This window comes from Pseudoliparis swirei, chromosome 20 (assembly GCF_029220125.1).
Source record: "Pseudoliparis swirei isolate HS2019 ecotype Mariana Trench chromosome 20, NWPU_hadal_v1, whole genome shotgun sequence".
Taxonomy (NCBI): domain Eukaryota; kingdom Metazoa; phylum Chordata; class Actinopteri; order Perciformes; family Liparidae; genus Pseudoliparis; species Pseudoliparis swirei.
This window is the reverse complement of record NC_079407.1, coordinates 11,407,192-11,425,305: the sequence shown is the minus strand read 5'-3', so window position 1 is coordinate 11,425,305 and position 18,114 is coordinate 11,407,192. Positions and strand designations below refer to the sequence as shown.

Below are 18,114 nucleotides of genomic sequence, written 5' to 3'. Positions count from 1 at the left end.
CCTCATCTCTTTTACAGCAGTCTATTAACTGGTTGAGATGTGGATGTTTTCTCCTTCATCCCCTCTGCATGAGCCTGAGCCGGTTAAGTGTTGTCTGTGTGATCAAGTCGAGAGGAACAACATTAAATAAAAACTCTGAGGAATGGAAATGGTAACTGGAGCCATTCATCTTTGCTGAAAACGACCACTTTTACCGTCTCCTGGAGGCAAACAATCCATAATTTCGGCACTTCGATCATGTCATAATTGCAACAGTATAAAACGTGTTTTCTACGTTAACTGCATTTATCAGTGACACAAAACCTGTGTAATGAGATTAGAAACTCATACCGGACGGAACCCAATGTGAAGTTTTACAGACTCTGGGTGGATGAACAACTTTCTTTGCTCTCTGTGAACAATCTGATGTTTGGAAAATGTTAATAAGCTGTTCTGCACCAACTTCTTTGGGTGGGAGCAAATGGTGAGTCAGATATCAAGCTCTTCTTTTATGGAACCAGCTTCCACCTTCAGTCCGGGAGGCAGACACAGTCACCTCGTTTAAGAGTAGACTTAAGACTTTCCTCTTTGACAGAGCTTATAGTTCGGGCTAAATCAGGTTCACCTGGTCTCTCTCCTTATGGATGAATTTTCATCTCTCCATTACACATTACGAACTCTACTTCCTCCCCGGAGTCTTTGTGACTTCACGTCTCATCGGGTCCATTGGACCTGGCTGGGTCTGATGCCTCCTGCCTGGTGAGCCGGCTTCCTGCCATGGCCCTGCTGGTCCCCGTCTCCGTGTCTTACCTCTTTGCGGCTCTCGTCCAGCTCCTTGCTGCTCTCCATGTTCACCATGGCGCTGTTGGAGTTGGGCAGGCCGACGTTATTGGGCACGGCGCCCACCGCGCCGTCCTGAGTCCCGACTCCGCAGTTCTCGGCAGGCATCACGGCGCCCCCCCGCGGCGTGAACTTGCCGTCTATGATCATCTCCATGCCGCCCTTGTTGGGTGTCGGGTCTCCCTCGGTCTCCACGACGATGCCGTGGCGCTTGTCGGCGCGGTAGCGTTTGCCCATGTACTTGTAGAAGAGCAGGCGGCGGTCAGCGATCCAGGCCAGGAGTACACACACAGGGAAGTACAGCAAGGTGACCAGGGCCTCCCACACCTAAAACACACAGATTCTCCTTCATATCTCAGAGATCAGCGATAAAACTGTTGGGGGAAATAATCTCGTATTAACGATAGCTTATGTAACTGCTTGGATATACCATTCATGTTCGCAAGTCCAAAAGAGCGAGACAGTTCCAAGGTAGAATCAACGATGACCGACATGTCCCGGGTTCATCTTCGTAGACACAAGCCAAACATGATCGATTCTAGAGGCCCTGGAGTTGATGGGATGCAGAACGGCTTCGGTAATCATCTACTTCAGCGAACTGAAGATCAACACAGCTATTATATCACAGAGCTTCTGTGAACATATCAAATATGCCGATGAGAGCTGGATCAGTAGCCATAATTCTGACAGCTCAGAGCTTGAAGGCTCACAGGTATCCGCTCCATTCAGCTGAATGCTTCCATGACTTGTTGTACCGGATCATGGTCGCTTACTTGTGAACTTTTCATATCAATAAAGTGTTACAAGACGGCCGTGCTCAAAGTACTTTAGATTTCTCACTAAGTAAAGGCAACAATAATTTCCACCACGTAAAATGTTCTCCACGACTCCGTAAGTGCTTGCGAACCAGCGCCATTATTTTTCCGAGTCGGCCTCACCTCCACGACGCCCGGCGATATGACGTACAGGATGAGGAAGAGCCAGATGTAGGCGAAGATGCTCCAGAAGGCGGTGATGAAGAACACCCGCAGGTGCTTGATCTTGCGGGTCTCGCCTGCGGGGATCGTCCACACGCAGATCCCGATGATCACGAACATGTTGAAGGCGGCGCTGCCGACGATGGTCGATGGGCCAATCTCGCCGGCTTCGAAGTTGTGGCCGCACACCTGGGAGGGAGATGTGGGGAAGACAGACGATGGCGGGCGTAGGAACAAACCAAACAATACAGAGTTACTTTTCAAATGCTCCTGAACAACAGGGCTTGCTTGGCAGTCATGAAAATTATTAAGCGGTCTGAAAGTTTGTCACGAGATCCTGTCGATCTAACAACTCTGCACAAGATATTCCAATTATACAGATACAACTGAAAGTCGATATTTTACATTGGTATAAACAAATATAACACAATTAAGATGGACAGAGCAAGAAAAAGGAGCAGGAAGAGATTGTCGGCGGCATCAATGAATCCAAACGAATCCCTGTGATAGAGGTACACAGTAGTGTGTGTGTGTGTGTGAGTGTCTGTGTGTGTGTGTGTCTGTGTGTGTGAGAGAGTGTGAGTGTCTGTGTGTGTGTGTGTGTGAGTGTGAGTGTCTGTGTGTGTGAGTGAGTGTGAGTGTCTGTGTGTGTGTGAGTGTGAGTGTCTGTGTGTGTGTGTGAGTGTGAGTGTGTGAGTGTGAGTGTGTGTGTGTGTGTGTGAGTGTGAGTGTGAGTGTCTGTGTGTGTGTGTGAGTGAGTGTGAGTGTCTGTGTGTGTGTGTGTGTGTGTGTGTGTGTGAGTGTGAGTGTGTGTGTGTGTGAGTGAGTGTGAGTGAGTGTGAGTGTCTGTGTGTGAGAGTGATTGTGAGTGTCTGTGTGTGTGTGTGTGTGTGAGTGTGAGTGTGTGTGTGAGTGTGAGTGTCTGTGTGTGTGTGTGAGTGAGTGTATGTGTGTGTGTGTGAGTGAGTGTGAGTGTCTGTGTGTGTGTGTGTGTGAGTGAGTGTGAGTGTCTGTGTGTGTGTGTGTGAGTGTGTGTGTGTGTGTGTGTGTGTGTGAGTGAGTGTGAGTGTCTGTGTGTGTGCGTGTGTGTCTGACTGTCTGTGTGTGTGTGAGTGAGTGTCTGTGAGTGGGTGTGCGTGTGTCTGTGTGTGTGTCTGTGTGTGTGTGTGAGTGAGTGTGAGTGTCTGTGTGTGTGAGTGAGTGTGAGTGTCTGTGTGTGTGTGAGTGAGTGAGTGTGAGTGTCTGTGTGAGTGTCTGTGTGTGTGTGTGTGTGTGAGTGTGAGTGTCTGTGTGTGTGTGTGTGAGTGAGTGTGAGTGTCTGTGAGTGAGTGTGAGTGTCTGTGTGTGTGTGTGTGTGTGAGTGTGAGTGTCTGTGTGTGTGTGTGAGTGAGTGTGAGTGTCTGTGTGTGTGTGTGTGTGAGTGAGTTTCTGTGTGTGTGTGTGTGTGTGTGAGTGAGTGTGAGTGTCTGTGTGTGTGTGTGTGTGAGTGTGAGTGTCTGTGTGTGTGTGTGAGTGAGTGTGAGTGTCTGTGTGTGTGTGTGAGTGAGTGTCTGTGTGTGTGTGTGTGAGTGAGTGTGAGTGTCTGTGTGTGTGTGTGAGTGTCTGTGTGTGTGTGTGTGAGTGAGTGTGAGTGTCTGTGTGTGTGTGTGTGTGTGAGAGTGAGTGTCTGTGTGTGTGTGTGTGTGAGTGAGTGTGAGTGTCTGTGTGTGTGTGTGTGTGTGAGTGTGAGTGTCTGTGTGTGTGTGTGTGTGTGTGAGTGAGTGTGAGTGTCTGTGTGTGTGTGTGTGTCCGTACCTCTATAACAGACAGCAGTATCTCCGGAGCGCTGGAGCCGAGAGCCATGAGCGTCAGATTGGACACCGTTTCGTTCCAGATTCGAACCGTCGCCACCGACGTCTCCCCGTTCGGCATGGTGATGGTCACCTCTTTCTCCTGTTGTCCCAACACATGCAAACACTGTTTTGACCAACTGTACATCAAACATTCCTTTCAAACAGTTACTTTGGGCCGATTGGTTGAAGGTTGAGGTGTACATCCGGTCATCAGATGCATTTTTTTTTCCAATCGAACAAAGCTAACAGGAGAGTGAGGAGGATGAAACAGTCTGTACGCACACGTCACCCAGATTAAAGGAGCAGTGTGTAGGATCTAGAGACATCTAGTGGCGAGATCGCAAATTGCAACCAACTGAATACCCCTCCTCTCAACCCTCCCCTTTCCAAACGGGGCGAATTAATGTGATGTCGAGAAGTGACTTGTGTACACTTACTAGTTACTCAAGACTGTCAAACCTAGCTTTATGTCAAAGATGTCTCTTATTTGAACTGAAATATTGCCTTTATGGCGTTTAAACTGTCTCGTAAGTATTCACAAACAAATATCAAGTTCTGTTAAAAAAAAAGAGTCGACCACACCTCAGCAATCCCTGCTGTGTTCCGTTAAACAGACACACTTTATGACTACGATCCTCTCGGATAAACACACAGCTCTGGGTCTTCCAAACTATGACAGAGCAAACATGGAAGGAGAGGGAAATCTAAATGAATGTCCATAAAGGGAACTGTTCACACAGTAAATTGACAAGCAAACACAATCACTAACCTTGAGCTCAACAAGCACTCAAGAGCGATTTAATATGCATGCGCCACCTGATAAATGGGTCCATATGCAATGCGTCTATCTTTAGTCAGACAACGTGGTTCCTGTCCAACTGCCGCCGATTACGGGGAACTTCTTAGAGCTGATGGGGCCTACGAGGCTGTTCATGCTCCCTTAGTCAGCGCTACATCCACGGGGGAGTGTCAGAGGCTGTGACGTGTATCATGCAACGAGTGATTGGTTTGAAGCAGGGTGGATTCCTGGTATTACAGTTAAACAAATGAGGTAAATACTTTTAGCTCATATACGTTGATGACAAGTACTTCCTGAAACTGTATTGAGCTCCTCTTTCTGTTTCTGTTTCCTGTGTTAAAAGTATCGTACAATAGTGAATATAAATCTATGGCTTTGCCTTCATATTTACTGGCTTTTTGGGGGTTATACTTTTACATTTGCAAAATTGAAATCTGAAGTTGCTCACATCCTTCCTCCGTGGTAACTACAACATTACCGCTACCTCCTACTTAACTACACCGCTCATCTATTCCTCCATTCGCTCGCTCTCACCTGGGACGTGATGACCTCTATGGACGCCATGAAGCGGTCTGCGATGATGGACACTCCCATGAACATGTACATGAGTGACGCAAAGTAGACCACCGCTCTGGCCACCTGCTCGCCGACCCCGGGCCGGTTTGGCTGCCAGACGGGCAGCAGGATGCCGGGCCTGCACACCGACACTTCCCCGCACTTCTCCTTGATGCCAGGCCCGGTGCTGTTGGCGTAGGACATGTAAGGGGAGAAGGAGGAGGGGAACATGGAGGGCGAGACCGCTCGGTACTCGGGGTCGCTGCTCGGGTCGCTGCTGCTGAGGTCGCCGCGCTGGGACTCCGTCTGGCAGGGAGGCAGCGGGATGAGGAAGAGGAGGAGGGGGAGGAGGAGGAGGCCGGGTGCGGGTGAGGCCAAGACAGACATGGCTGGCGTGTGTGTGGTCCCCACGAGAAGTGTGAGGAAAGGGTGAGGCAGAGGACGGCGGGTTTAGGCTGAGAAAAGAGGGAGGTGGGAGGGGGAGATGCTGCGTAGAGCTGCAGGTGGTGCGACCAGCTCACCTAGAGGGGGACAGAGAGAAAAGAGTTTTTGTAAAAGACTCCTTTAAAATCCTACCGCACATTTTGAAAGCATTCTGGCTCTAGATGGAGAGAGCTGTCTACCTGAAGCTGTGTTACACCGACGAGGGGAAAGACTGTGGCAAATATGAACGTGAAAAAGATTTGGTCCAACGCAAAGAACCGTAAAACCTTGTGGAGCAGAAACATAACCAAACTGGACACCTGAGCCGGTGTTTCCAATGTATTACACAAGTTGATGCATTTAACTTCAGTCAGATGGATCCGGGGGAAGATGCACCCGGACACCCCCTAGGCCTCGAGGGTCTGAGGTCCATCCACCTTAGCCTCACAATCCTGATGTGTTCCTAATTGAATTTTTTTCTCCTCGGGATCTTGAGAGTGTTTGAATAAGGTAGTCTGCTTGGACTGACATCAACTGAGCATTTATAAAATCCCGGCTATACTGTTCCTGCATTCAGATGAAAACTCTTTTTGTTTCCTGCAGCTCTGCGTTTGAGAGAAATGCATAATAATGATTGCCTAACGAATTTAACTGCATCAGTATATCCACCTGTTTGCAAATCAATGAAGATCTAATGGCAAATCCATTTTGAGAAGGTGCCAATGTTTAAGGAGTCCTAACTCATCTATTGACATAAACTTCATTAAGATGGCATTTTCCACAGCATATCTGAGGGCAGGGGGACCTTGAGCACTAAGTAAGAACTCAAGTGGGTACATTTAGACATCCAACTTCAACATAAATAAAGGTATTCTGGGAAGACGAAGGGCACGCTTCATGTCACGGTGGTGAGTCACCGGTACAACGATGAAGGCCGCCAATGACATTTTTCTACTTCTTCTGCTTTCTTCATATGTCAGACATCCTGTAGCCTATTGCGCTTCTCCAGTGAGTCACACAGGAAACTATACAAGTGATGAAGAATAAAATAAAGTTAAAGGAGGTGATGAGAAGGAGATGAAAAGCACCAGAAAAAGAGAAAGAGGAGGAAGAGGGAAGGACGGATGGAGGTCGATGGATGTGGAAAAGTGGAGGTTGACAAAGACAACTGAGGCATGGAGGGCTGAGACAGAGACAGATAACAAGAGAGAGATTAGAAATAAGGTGTTGGTAGAAAGGTAGGGTTGGGTGAGAAGAATGGAGAAAGATAGACAAATGATATAAATAAGATGAGAAGGAGAGAGACAAAGGATTGAGTGCAACTTGTGTGGCCGCTAACAATGTCTGCCATTGTCTTCTCGACTGTGTCCTCGGCCCAGAAGCAACATTCATCAGACACAAGAGAAGGCTAAATTGGACAAACTTCCTGGCCGTGTGTTTAACTCTAATATCATTAGTGCAATGTCTTTTGTGAATTGCCCCTTAATTAAAGGCCCAGTGTGAACGTTGTTGCGGCATCTTGTGATTTGTGGCAGGTTGCAACCAACTTAATACCTCTCAGCAGACCTTTCGCACTCCAGGGTGATAATAAATGACACCTACACGTTAAAAAAGTACAGATAAAAAGCACGAGTAATGTCAAGATCTTGACATACTATAATCTTGAATTATTTAGCATTCGGGTTTAATACCGGGTTTTGGTTTTTGGAACGCATTCCTCCCTGCAAATAACGTAAAACGTGTGGGTTCTGGGCTGATAAAAAAAACATGATAATAATAATGTTCCCTATGCAGATATAAATGCCTTTTTCTGAGCTAACGACAACATTACGATTATTAGTTGTGGGCGTTTATACACTGATTAGAACATACCTGTGAGTATGATGTTCAATACCTGTCAATAACCCCCAACATATTACACACTGTTCCTTTAAGAGGGCTTTCAAGTGATGCTTATTTCATGGTGCCATCAGCTGCCACAGTCAATTCTTTGAGAATTTGCCCCATTGTGTGTGTGTGTTTATGTTTATGTGTGTGTGTGCGTGCCTGTGTGTGTGTGTTAGAGTATGAAAGATTGCGTCTGCCAACTGGTGAGATTCAAACCTCAGCGTGAAACCCAAAGGATGGACAGATGGACCCCGTTCTCCAGTGAAACGCTAATCTCTCTCTACCTCTCTCTTCCTGTCACGCTTCGGCCCATTTTGAGGACCAAAGCACCTGTTCTCTCCCCTTCACGTCAAATGATTTCCACCACTGCCTTTTCCTTTCTTCACTTCCATTCTCGACAAAAAGAAAAAACACACGCTGTGAAGAAGCATTTCCAGTCCACACAGTAAATAAACCCAAGATACCTCTTCACAAATGTTGCCCGTCTCCCTGATAAACCTGACCGCACGAGCGGACACAGCAAATATTCTGCCACGAAAAACATGATTTGGATTTGTGTCACCGAGAGTCTAGACGAGTGGTTCTCCACTGGTCTGGCACCGGGACCCACCATCTTCCCTTAATGACAAGCACAACATTCTCAACTTCTCAAATTTATGGACCCTCTCATGGACCCTCTTACGGACCCTCTCATGGACCCTCTCCCTGACCCTCTCACGGACCCTCTTACTGACCCTCTCATGGACCCTCTTACGGACCCTCTCATGGACCCTCTCCCTGACCCTCTCACGGACCCTCTCCCTGACACTCTTACTGACCCTCTTACTGACCCTCTCACGGACCCTCTTACTGACCCTCTCACAGACCCTCTCCCTGACACTCTTACTGACCCTCTTACTGACCCTCTCACGGACCCTCTTACTGACCCTCTCACAGACCCTCTCCCTGACACTCTTACTGACCCTCTTACTGACCCTCTTACTGACCCTCTCACGGACCCTCTTACGGACCCTCTCATGGACCCTCTCACGGACCCTCTCACGGACCCTCTCCCTGACCCTCTCATGGACCCTCTTACGGACCCTCTCATGGACCCTCTTACTGACCCTCTCACGGACCCTCTCATGGACCCTCTCATGGACCCTCTTACTGACCCTCTCATGGACCCTCTCACGGACCCTCTCATGGACGCTCTTACTGACCCTCTCACGGACCCTCTCCCTGACCCTCTCATGGACCCTCTTACTGACCCTCTCACGGACCCTCTTACTGACCCTCTCATGGACCCTCTCCCTGACCCTCTCGCTGACCCTCTCATGGACCCTCTCACGGACCCTCTCATGGACCCTCTCATGGATGCTCTTACTGACCCTCTCATGGACCCTCTTACTGATCCTCTCATGGACCCTCTCACGGACCCTCTCATGGACCCTCTCACGGACCCTCTCATGGACCCTCTCACTGACCCTCTTACTGACCCTCTCACAGACCCTCTCCCTGACACTCTTACTGACCCTCTTACTGACCCTCTCACGGACCCTCTCACGGACCCTCTCATGGACCCTCTCACGGACCCTCTTACTGACCCTCTCACAGACCCTCTCCCTGACACTCTTACTGACCCTCTCACGGACCCTCTCATGGACCCTCTCCCTGACCCTCTTACTGACCCTCTCACAGACCCTCTCCCTGACACTCTTACTGACCCTCTTACGGACCCTCTTACGAACCCTCTTACTGACCCTCTCACGGACCCTCTCCCTGACCCTCTCACGGACCCTCTTACTGACCCTCTCACAGACCCTCTCCCTGACCCTCTCACGGACCCTCTTACGGACCCTCTCATGGACCCTCTCATGGACGCTCTTACTGACCCTCTCACGGACCCTCTCCCTGACCCTCTCACGGACCCTCTTACTGACCCTCTCATGGACCCTCTTACGGACCCTCTCATGGACTCTCTCCCTGACCCTCTCACGGACCCTCTTACTGACCCTCTCATGGACCCTCTCATGGACGCTCTTACTGACCCTCTCACGGACCCTCTCACGGACCCTCTCACGGACCCTCTCCCTGACACTCTTACTGACCCTCTTACTGACCCTCTCACGGACCCTCTTACTGACCCTCTCATGGACCCTCTCACGGACCCTCTTACTGACCCTCTCACGGACCCTCTCACGGACCCTCTCCCTGACCCTCTCATGGACCCTCTTACGGACCCTCTCATGGACCCTCTTACTGACCCTCTCACGGACCCTCTCATGGACCCTCTCATGGACCCTCTTACTGACCCTCTCATGGACCCTCTCATGGACCCTCTTACTGACCCTCTCATGGACCCTCTTACTGACCCTCTCATGGAGCCTCTCACTGACCCTCTCATGGACCCTCTCACGGACACTCTCACGGACCCTCTCATGGACCCTCTCATGGACCCTCTTACTGACCCTCTCACGGACCCTCTCCCTGACCCTCTCACGGACCCTCTTACTGACCCTCTCATGGACCCTCTTACGGACCCTCTCATGGACCCTCTCCCTGACCCTCTCGCTGACCCTCTCATGGACCCTCTCACGGACCCTCTCATGGACCCTCTCATGGATGCTCTTACTGACCCTCTCATGGACCCTCTCATGGACCCTCTCCCTGACCCTCTCGCTGACCCTCTCATGGACCCTCTCACGGACCCTCTCATGGACCCTCTCATGGACCCTCTCATGGACCCTCTCACGGACCCTCTCATGGACCCTCTCCCTGACCCTCTTACTGACCCTCTCACAGACCCTCTCCCTGACACTCTTACTGACCCTCTTACTGACACTCTTACTGACCCTCTTACTGACCCTCTCACGGACCCTCTTACTGACCCTCTCACAGACCCTCTCCCTGACACTCTTACTGACCCTCTTACTGACCCTCTCATGGACCCTCTCACGGACCCTCTCATGGACCTTCTCCCTGACCCTCTTACTGACCCTCTCACAGACCCTCTCCCTGACACTCTTACTGACCCTCTCACAGACCCTCTCCCTGACCCTCTCACGGACCCTCTTACTGACCCTCTCATGGACCCTCTTACGGACCCTCTCATGGACCCTCTCCCTGACCCTCTCACGGACCCTCTTACTGACCCTCTCATGGACCCTCTCATGGACGCTCTCACGGACCCTCTCCCTGACGCTCTTACTGACCCTCTCACGGACCCTCTCACGGACCCTCTCACGGACCCTCTCCCTGACACTCTTACTGACCCTCTTACTGACCCTCTTACTGACCCTCTTACTGACCCTCTCATGGACCCTCTCACGGACCCTCTTACTGACCCTCTCACGGACCCTCTCACGGACCCTCTTACTGACCCTCTCACGGACCCTCTCATGGACCCTCTCAGGGACCCTCTCACGGACCCTCTTACTGACCCTCTCACGGACCCTCTTACTGACCCTCTCATGGACCCTCTCACGGACCCTCTCACGGACCCTCTCATGGACCCTCTTACTGACCCTCTCACGGACCCTCTTACTGACCCTCTCATGGACCCTCTTACTGACCCTCTCACGGACCCTCTTACTGACCCTCTCACGGACCCTCTTACTGACCCTCTCACGGACCCTCTTACTGACCCTCTCATGGACCCTCTTACTGACCCTCTCATGGACCCTCTCATGGACCCTCTTACTGACCCTCTCACGGACCCTCTTACTGACCCTCTCATGGACTCTCTTACTGACCCTCTCACGGACCCTCTTACTGACCCTCTCATGGACTCTCTTACTGACCCTCTCACGGACCCTCTCATGGACCCTCTTACTGACCCTCTCACTGACCCTCTTACTGACCCTCTCACAGACCCTCTGACTGACCCTCTCATGGACCCTCTTACTGACCCTCTCATGGACCCTCTCACTGACCCTCTCATGGACCCTCTAACTGACCCTCTCACGTATCCTCTTACTGACCCTCTCACGGACCCTCTCATGGACCCTCTCACGGACCCTCTCATGGACGCTCTCATGGACCTTCTCACGGACCCTCTCATGGACCCTCTTACTGACCCTCTCATGGACCCTCTCACTGACCCTCTCATGGACCCTCTAACTGACCCTCTCATGGACCCTCTAACTGACCCTCTCACGTATCCTCTTACTGACCCTCTCATGGACCCTCTCACGGACCCTCTCATGGACCCTCTCACTGACCCTCTCATGGACCCTCTAACTGACCCTCTCACGTATCCTCTTACTGACCCTCTCATGGACCCTCTCACGGACCCTCTCATGGACCCTCTCACGGACCCTCCCACGGACCCTCCCACGGACCCTCTCACTACTTTGACAGAACACACAGACATAGCTCACATATCTGAAGTATTGACTGATTTCATCTTTACATGTAAAGAATCTAAAAATCGTTTTAAAAATGTAAACGGTAACAAAAAATAATTGTCTTGATGGACTGCACACCTATTTAAATATGAATTGCGATCACCGCTTTGTCTTCCCTACAGTTTAAATGGACACAATCGACTGTGATGTTTAAAATGCTCCACATATCAAATCAGGCGTTTCTAACAGCTCGCTACCAGGGGGCGATCCAGATGTTTTGACTTTGGGGGGCTAATGGATACCGTACATTACACAACAATGCACTGCATTCCTTCATTCATTCAAGAATCTTATGTTATGTCTTAGTTTGACGCAACGACTTGTTAATTAGCAGGAATGTTGCACACCATGGAAGTGACCGCAGCGCTTGTTTTCTTAAGATTTAACTTTTAGCAAAAAAGTTTTGATACAATTAAATATTGCTTCGAGGAGATGCTTTTCAAAGCAATGATGTGTATCTTTATAGCCGTTTTGCATCTCTTAAGGGTCATTTTGAGTCCCTTTGTAGTCATCTTTTATGTTCACATAAGGGTTCTGCGGTATATCTGAGCTTGATTAAAAGTTAACATGGTGAAAGGGATTTCCTGACATTTTGTATTTGTATTTGTTTGTGGGTCAACTTCAACTCCACTAAATAGTCGTAAAAATGCAGGGAGAATTTCTAAAGAAAGAAAAATTCAAAAACAACAACATTCCTTCCAAAAATATGCAATAAAATGAGCTGAATGCACCCCTTGAAGATACCTGTCCATACTGAGGTTCAATATGAACAGCAACAGGATATTATGTTCATTTCCTTCAACCTTTTATGAACACATATAACCTCAGATATTAGGTTTGAATGATTTAAAATTCCCCATGGGAATGTAATGTGTTTAGTCCCATGTAGGTGTTTCATTAAATTCATCTCTTCTTCTCACTGTGGAGCTGAAGATGAGAGGGAAGACTAATGGACTCCGCTGTGATTCTCACATTCACCGGCAGAATTTGATTACGTTTAGTTGATTTTGATCAACTCAGCTGCTGCATTTCTCCCCTTTTCAAATAAATACAATTTAAAAAAAGTAATCAATTCCACTGATGTGCGGAGACGTGTGAAGATAAAACCATCAAACAAGTCAGGTAATCAAAAGGATATTTTCACAAGTATATTTATAAGCATAATTTGACCGTGTTTCAATCATTTTAATTAATATTTTTTCCAATCAGCGGTGACGAAAGAAATATAACGTAGGCCTAGTAGTGATGGATGAATAGAGTTTTATAAGGAGAACAGGAAGAAGGGAGAAGGACAAAGATGGATGGAAGAAGAAAATGCAGGAAGAGAATAGGAGACATGCACACTGTTGTGTTTTTGTGTCTGAGTGTGTATCCATTACTGATAAACAAGAGACATGACCAAGTACATTTTAGATATTAGATGATTAATCACTATCAGTGTTGTAAATCCATAGACTGTGGATAAGAAGTGGACGTAGTCATGGTGACCTCGCCCTTTGGTTTGTCATCCCCAGTTTTGGATTACGGCCTGTCGCTATGTTGTTTTATTTTGCAACCGATATATGAAAATTGTCATATTTGTAATGCGGAGAAGTGACGTAGAGACGCGATGTACAGTTATGGTAGCAACCTGTCAATCACAGTAAGCTTGCCCTCAAGCATACATGCTTTATGGTCTATTTTACTCTGAATGGACCATAATTTACTAAATTAACATCATGCTGTATTGAAGAAGACTTGAAAATAGTAATTGAAACCATAAACTCATGTTTACAATGTTTAAAAAGAGGGAATAAATCAAGAGAGAAGTAGAGTCATTTTCTCATAGACTTCTATACAACCAGGCTTATTCTTGCCCCCTGCTGGTCAGGAGAGAGAATGCAGGTTTTAAGGAGCTTCCACATCGGCTTCACTAGGCAGAACCGGAGGTTGCCGCCTCGGTAAACCACTGGACGATGGTCTTTTTTTAAGAAGTATTGTTTATATACCGTATATGTAGTCAACCCACAACGACCCAACCTGTACAACTCTGATTTTTAAATAATTGTACATTTGTAACCATAACTAACCGAATGGTTTATTTAGAGTGCTGTCCTAATGAGAATGCTGTGAACTGTGATAACTGAACGAAACCATTTATTTTTGTATTTTCAGAGTGCTTCACTCACAACTGCAACTCATAGGAAGAAGTCCTTGGCTCTTATTCAAACAATTTTAAAGTTCCCATATTAATATCTAAAGAATCTAAATGGTAAATGTACTTGTACGGCAATGTTCTAGTCTTCCGACCACTCAAAGCGCTTCAACTCTACATGTCATCATTCACACATGCATGCACACACACACACACACTCACTCACAGACACACACACACACACACACACACATTAGCTGATCCAGTTTTATTCCTTCCCCCTCTCTCACCTCTGTCACTGAGTCTCTCTCTCTCCATTTATCTGCTCTCTCCCGTCATCCGCGCCACAATGAGTGCCTTCATTAGCCTCTGACTGTAATCGCCGCTCATCAAACAGCCATTGAAACAGTGCATTAAACAACAATTGCTGACGATGATAGGTCTGATCCTATTCATTGCTTTTGGTGCTTACCGGGAAGAAAAAAAATGCACGTTTTGAAACACTTCACATCAGCTCCACTGGACAGCACTGGAGGTTGCCGCCTGGTCCTTAATGTAATGATTGGCCTATGATGCTAATTTTTGTCGGAGTGGCTTTGGAGAGAGGCCTGAAGGGACCGGCTGTCAGGGTTGCTGACTTGGCGACTTACTTTCTAGATTCGGCAACTTTTGGAGGTACTTCTGCACTTCGCTGGTTACACTTTCCTCCTTCAACCATGCAGCGTAGAACGACAGCACTAGTATAATAAACCTCACTTCTATGCTTGAGACAATGTCTAACGGCAAAGGCTCTGCCTGATTGGCCACAGAGTTGCTGACGCACACATGCAAGGAATTTGATTACATTTTTAACTTCCAAGAACTCATGAAACCGATGTTTCCGTGTGTAATGATTGGCAGCATGTTCAGTAATTTCCGTTTGAACCCTAATTCATAGCTCCATTGACATTTAGACACTGGACCATTAATTAGCCTTTAGGATTCAGCAGAGTTGCTGCTGTTGCTGTGGTTACCCATTGGGCACCAGCAGTGATGACAGTAACTGCTTAAATGTGACATTAAATACAAATTGATCAGGATACATTGATAGTCTCACAGTAATGCATTATGGGAGGCTGAATCACACACACGTTGTATTGTCTAAGGTTGCTCAGACAGTCATTAGAGCTGAAACTTGCCTGGGCAGGCGGAGGATTTCATTACAGCCGTAAAGGTTTCCGCAGCAACAGAAATACAAACTCACTTTCAGAAGTATGTCATGTTGAAGCGTTCTCGCTTTGTGAGAAACCCAAATGAAGGGTTTTAACTTAATCGCATCATTATCAGCATTCTTATACGCAATTAATTAATATTCATTCATAAGTCATATAAAAATCAATAATGCATGTTTCTGTAGTGAATGACACTGCCAAACACTTTGTTGTCCTGGTAGTTAGAACTAGAACTAAGAAAATATGTCAAGAAACACTGTCAAACAGAAAAATGTAAGACTTCACAGTTTGAACTGCCATATTAACCAACACTTATATAAATCTGACTCCATTTATTTAAATGCACCAGCAGAGACACCAGACATTTGACAAGAGACTGAATGCAGGCATAAATCAAGGCAGACTGGCAGCAATCATGACTCATCTGCTCAGTGCGATCATCTCTGGGTATCTATCTGCTGGTAGTCTCCACTGCTGTGCAACTTCACATCTGACACGTTTCACGCTGTGTCCTCTGTTCTCTGTTTCAGCGTCCAGTCAGCATCACCCACTTCATCTCAATTTTCATCACAGGCGTCACAGATCATGGCCCACTCATTATGGTTACAATGCACAGTCACTAGAGGTGGTTTTGATTGACTGATTTGAAACAGTTCTCTAGATTAAAGGGCTCTTGTTATTTGTCTGTTCTGGTTCAAACATGCTAAGTTTTTCATGTTTAAAAGGTTTCTACAATTTTATTATAATTAATAATATTTCTATTATAATTATTATGTGATTTTCAATTTTAGTTGCCTGGTTTTTGTTGCCCTAGACTTATTGCCCCACGCACAGGTAGTGTTGTAGACGTGGGCGATGCTGCATGTAGATGGGCATGCATAACAAAACAACAATGAACTAGTGGAGGCGGTTGGGAAGGGAGATTGGAGGTGATCCAGGGTTCAAAGATGGTGAGCACCAAATGGTTGTATTTGGATGATAATTGATGGTATCTGGCAACCCTGAGATCGACTGACCGAGCTGACTCAAGAGCAGTCCCAGAGTCATCAAAGCTCGTAGAAACTATGATTTCAACTTCATGTCAGGAAAAAAGTTTATAAAACCAAAAGAAAACAAAGAAAAATACGAAAAAAAAAACGCATTTTTTTTTTTTTCCTCGCCGGACGATTAGGGCTCAGCAGGACTGCACGTCAAAACTGGACGTCTCGCCTGGGTGTCCGGCAGTCCAATCGTCAGTGAGAGCAACAGGTTTGCAGTCCTCTCCTTTTCATACAACTCTCTTCTTTCTCCGCTGCAACTGTGTGTGTGTGATGTGTGATGTGTGTCGCCCCCTGCCATATCAAGTCATTGTTGAGATTCTTTTTCCCTTTCCCCACAAATACTCTGACTTTTTGTTTTGTGTCCATTGTTTTGTCGTCTGCATTGTTTGTTATGTCTATGTGTTATCTTTTGTCTTTGTCAAACAAAAAAAAAAAAAAAAAACAAAAAATAAAAAAAAAAATAAAACATAATGCTAATGCGCGATAAATATATTGCAATAATCGGCTTGCTTAATGCTATTCGTTAAATTAACGCGTTATTGCCGTGCCCTAGTTTTAACCCTATAAAAAAAATATTTTGAAAAAACTCTAAAAAATTAAGATGAAAAAGAAAATATAGGATGAAAAAGAAGATGGGGTCAGATCAGTCTGACCCCATAATGCACACAGAGAGACCCACAAATGCAAACATTTAGATTCACAAATGCACGCAGAACGATTCACAAATACATTCCAATGCACATGTAAATTAATTACGATTTATATAAATGTAAAAGAAAAATCACATGTATTTATGCATGTCTATGTGGATTTGTCTATTTGTTTGTGGATTTATATGCATTTATTTGTGGATTGCACTGTATTTGTTTGTTAGTCTCTCTCTCACTCTCTCTGTTTGTTCTCCTATGTGGTTCACAAACACAAAGCTTTCCAACGCTGCAAATTGGCTACAATGTGCCAGCGAAATTGTCCCTCAGCTGGCAGGAGGTCATTTTACTGTGTGAAGAAAATAAGTCGTCATCCAAACGTCATGTGTGAGTGCATGATGAAATAAACAGGACTCAAAGCCAACTTTCGATTGTCATCTATAGTATTTTTTCTTCTTCATAAAAACATCCAATTCAAATGATAAGCAAATTAGATACTGTTTTTGTATGGAATATAAAAATCTTGTAATTAGTGGTTTTAATGATGTATTTATTATCAACTGCTAGAGGTATTTTAAACAGGTTATTATTCATCTGTAATATCTTTATTTTATGTATGTTGTTGTGAAAACATCAAACAATATTTTACGAGATGACATGTGAACACAACATGGCAACGTCATAATGTCGCTCTGCCCAATACGAATGTGCACTTCGAACAGCACGCAGCTAAATGTAACGGAACAGAAGCTTCTTTAGTATTATTGGTGCAACCACGGTTACCAGCCCTCCTGTTGATTTGAACACGGATTGGTTGTTTACGATGTAACATTATCAGAGGTCGGCAACTATAAAAGCATAAATGCCGATGTCCTGAAAGCATATTTAGCTGAACGCCAGTAAAACTAGAAAAGCGTCAGTGACCCTCCATTATTATTGAACGGTGCGACTGGCTCTAAATATTCAGTCAATCTGTTTTTCTTTGGACCCTCTGCAGTGATTAGATTGAGGAGGTTTAAACTGGGATTTGTTTAGCTGATGTTCCAACCGAGCGAACATGCGACTCACCTTCTGTTTCTATCATTAAGTTTGAAGAAGAGCTCTGCTAGAGCGACATGCTGCGTGGTAATGTTCCAGCTGGTCATAAGCGGCATTATTGGGAAACAGGATGCTTTAAATCTGCACACATGTTGATGCTAAGCTTCCAGTTTCTTGCACTGCTGATTTCTTCTGTTCTTATTCAACTGTTGCTCAGAGGGATCTTTGATTTTTCTGCAATTAAGATGTTGTAGAGCTGACTTGATTAAATCGCTAAAACAAATAATAGCTTCCAGTTCAAAACCAGTGTTTAACAACCCACCTCAGTCATACCAGTTGCCAGCTGGAGATATAATAATTTAAT

General features: G+C 46.4%; 1 protein-coding gene across 3 annotated transcripts in view; it reads right to left on the bottom strand.

The window, feature by feature from the left end:
- Positions 1-18,114, bottom strand: part of LOC130210409 (sodium/calcium exchanger 2-like) — a 173,342-nt gene that overhangs the window by 21,628 nt on the left and 133,600 nt on the right. Inside the window, exons 4-7 of one of the 3 annotated variants that reach the window (XM_056440679.1) lie at positions 4,962-5,503; positions 3,591-3,728; positions 1,758-1,985; positions 790-1,146 (exon numbers count right to left, since the gene is read on the bottom strand). The exons of 1 other annotated variant lie outside the window; for it this stretch is intronic. In XM_056440679.1, the coding sequence (XP_056296654.1) occupies positions 790-1,146; positions 1,758-1,985; positions 3,591-3,728; positions 4,962-5,369 (1,131 nt within the window). In that variant the 5' untranslated portion in view covers positions 5,370-5,503. Of the gene's footprint in view, positions 1-789; positions 1,147-1,249; positions 1,269-1,757; positions 1,986-3,590; positions 3,729-4,961; positions 5,504-18,114 lie in introns of those variants that run through there. One more of the 3 variants, XM_056440681.1, reaches the window with a different exon arrangement.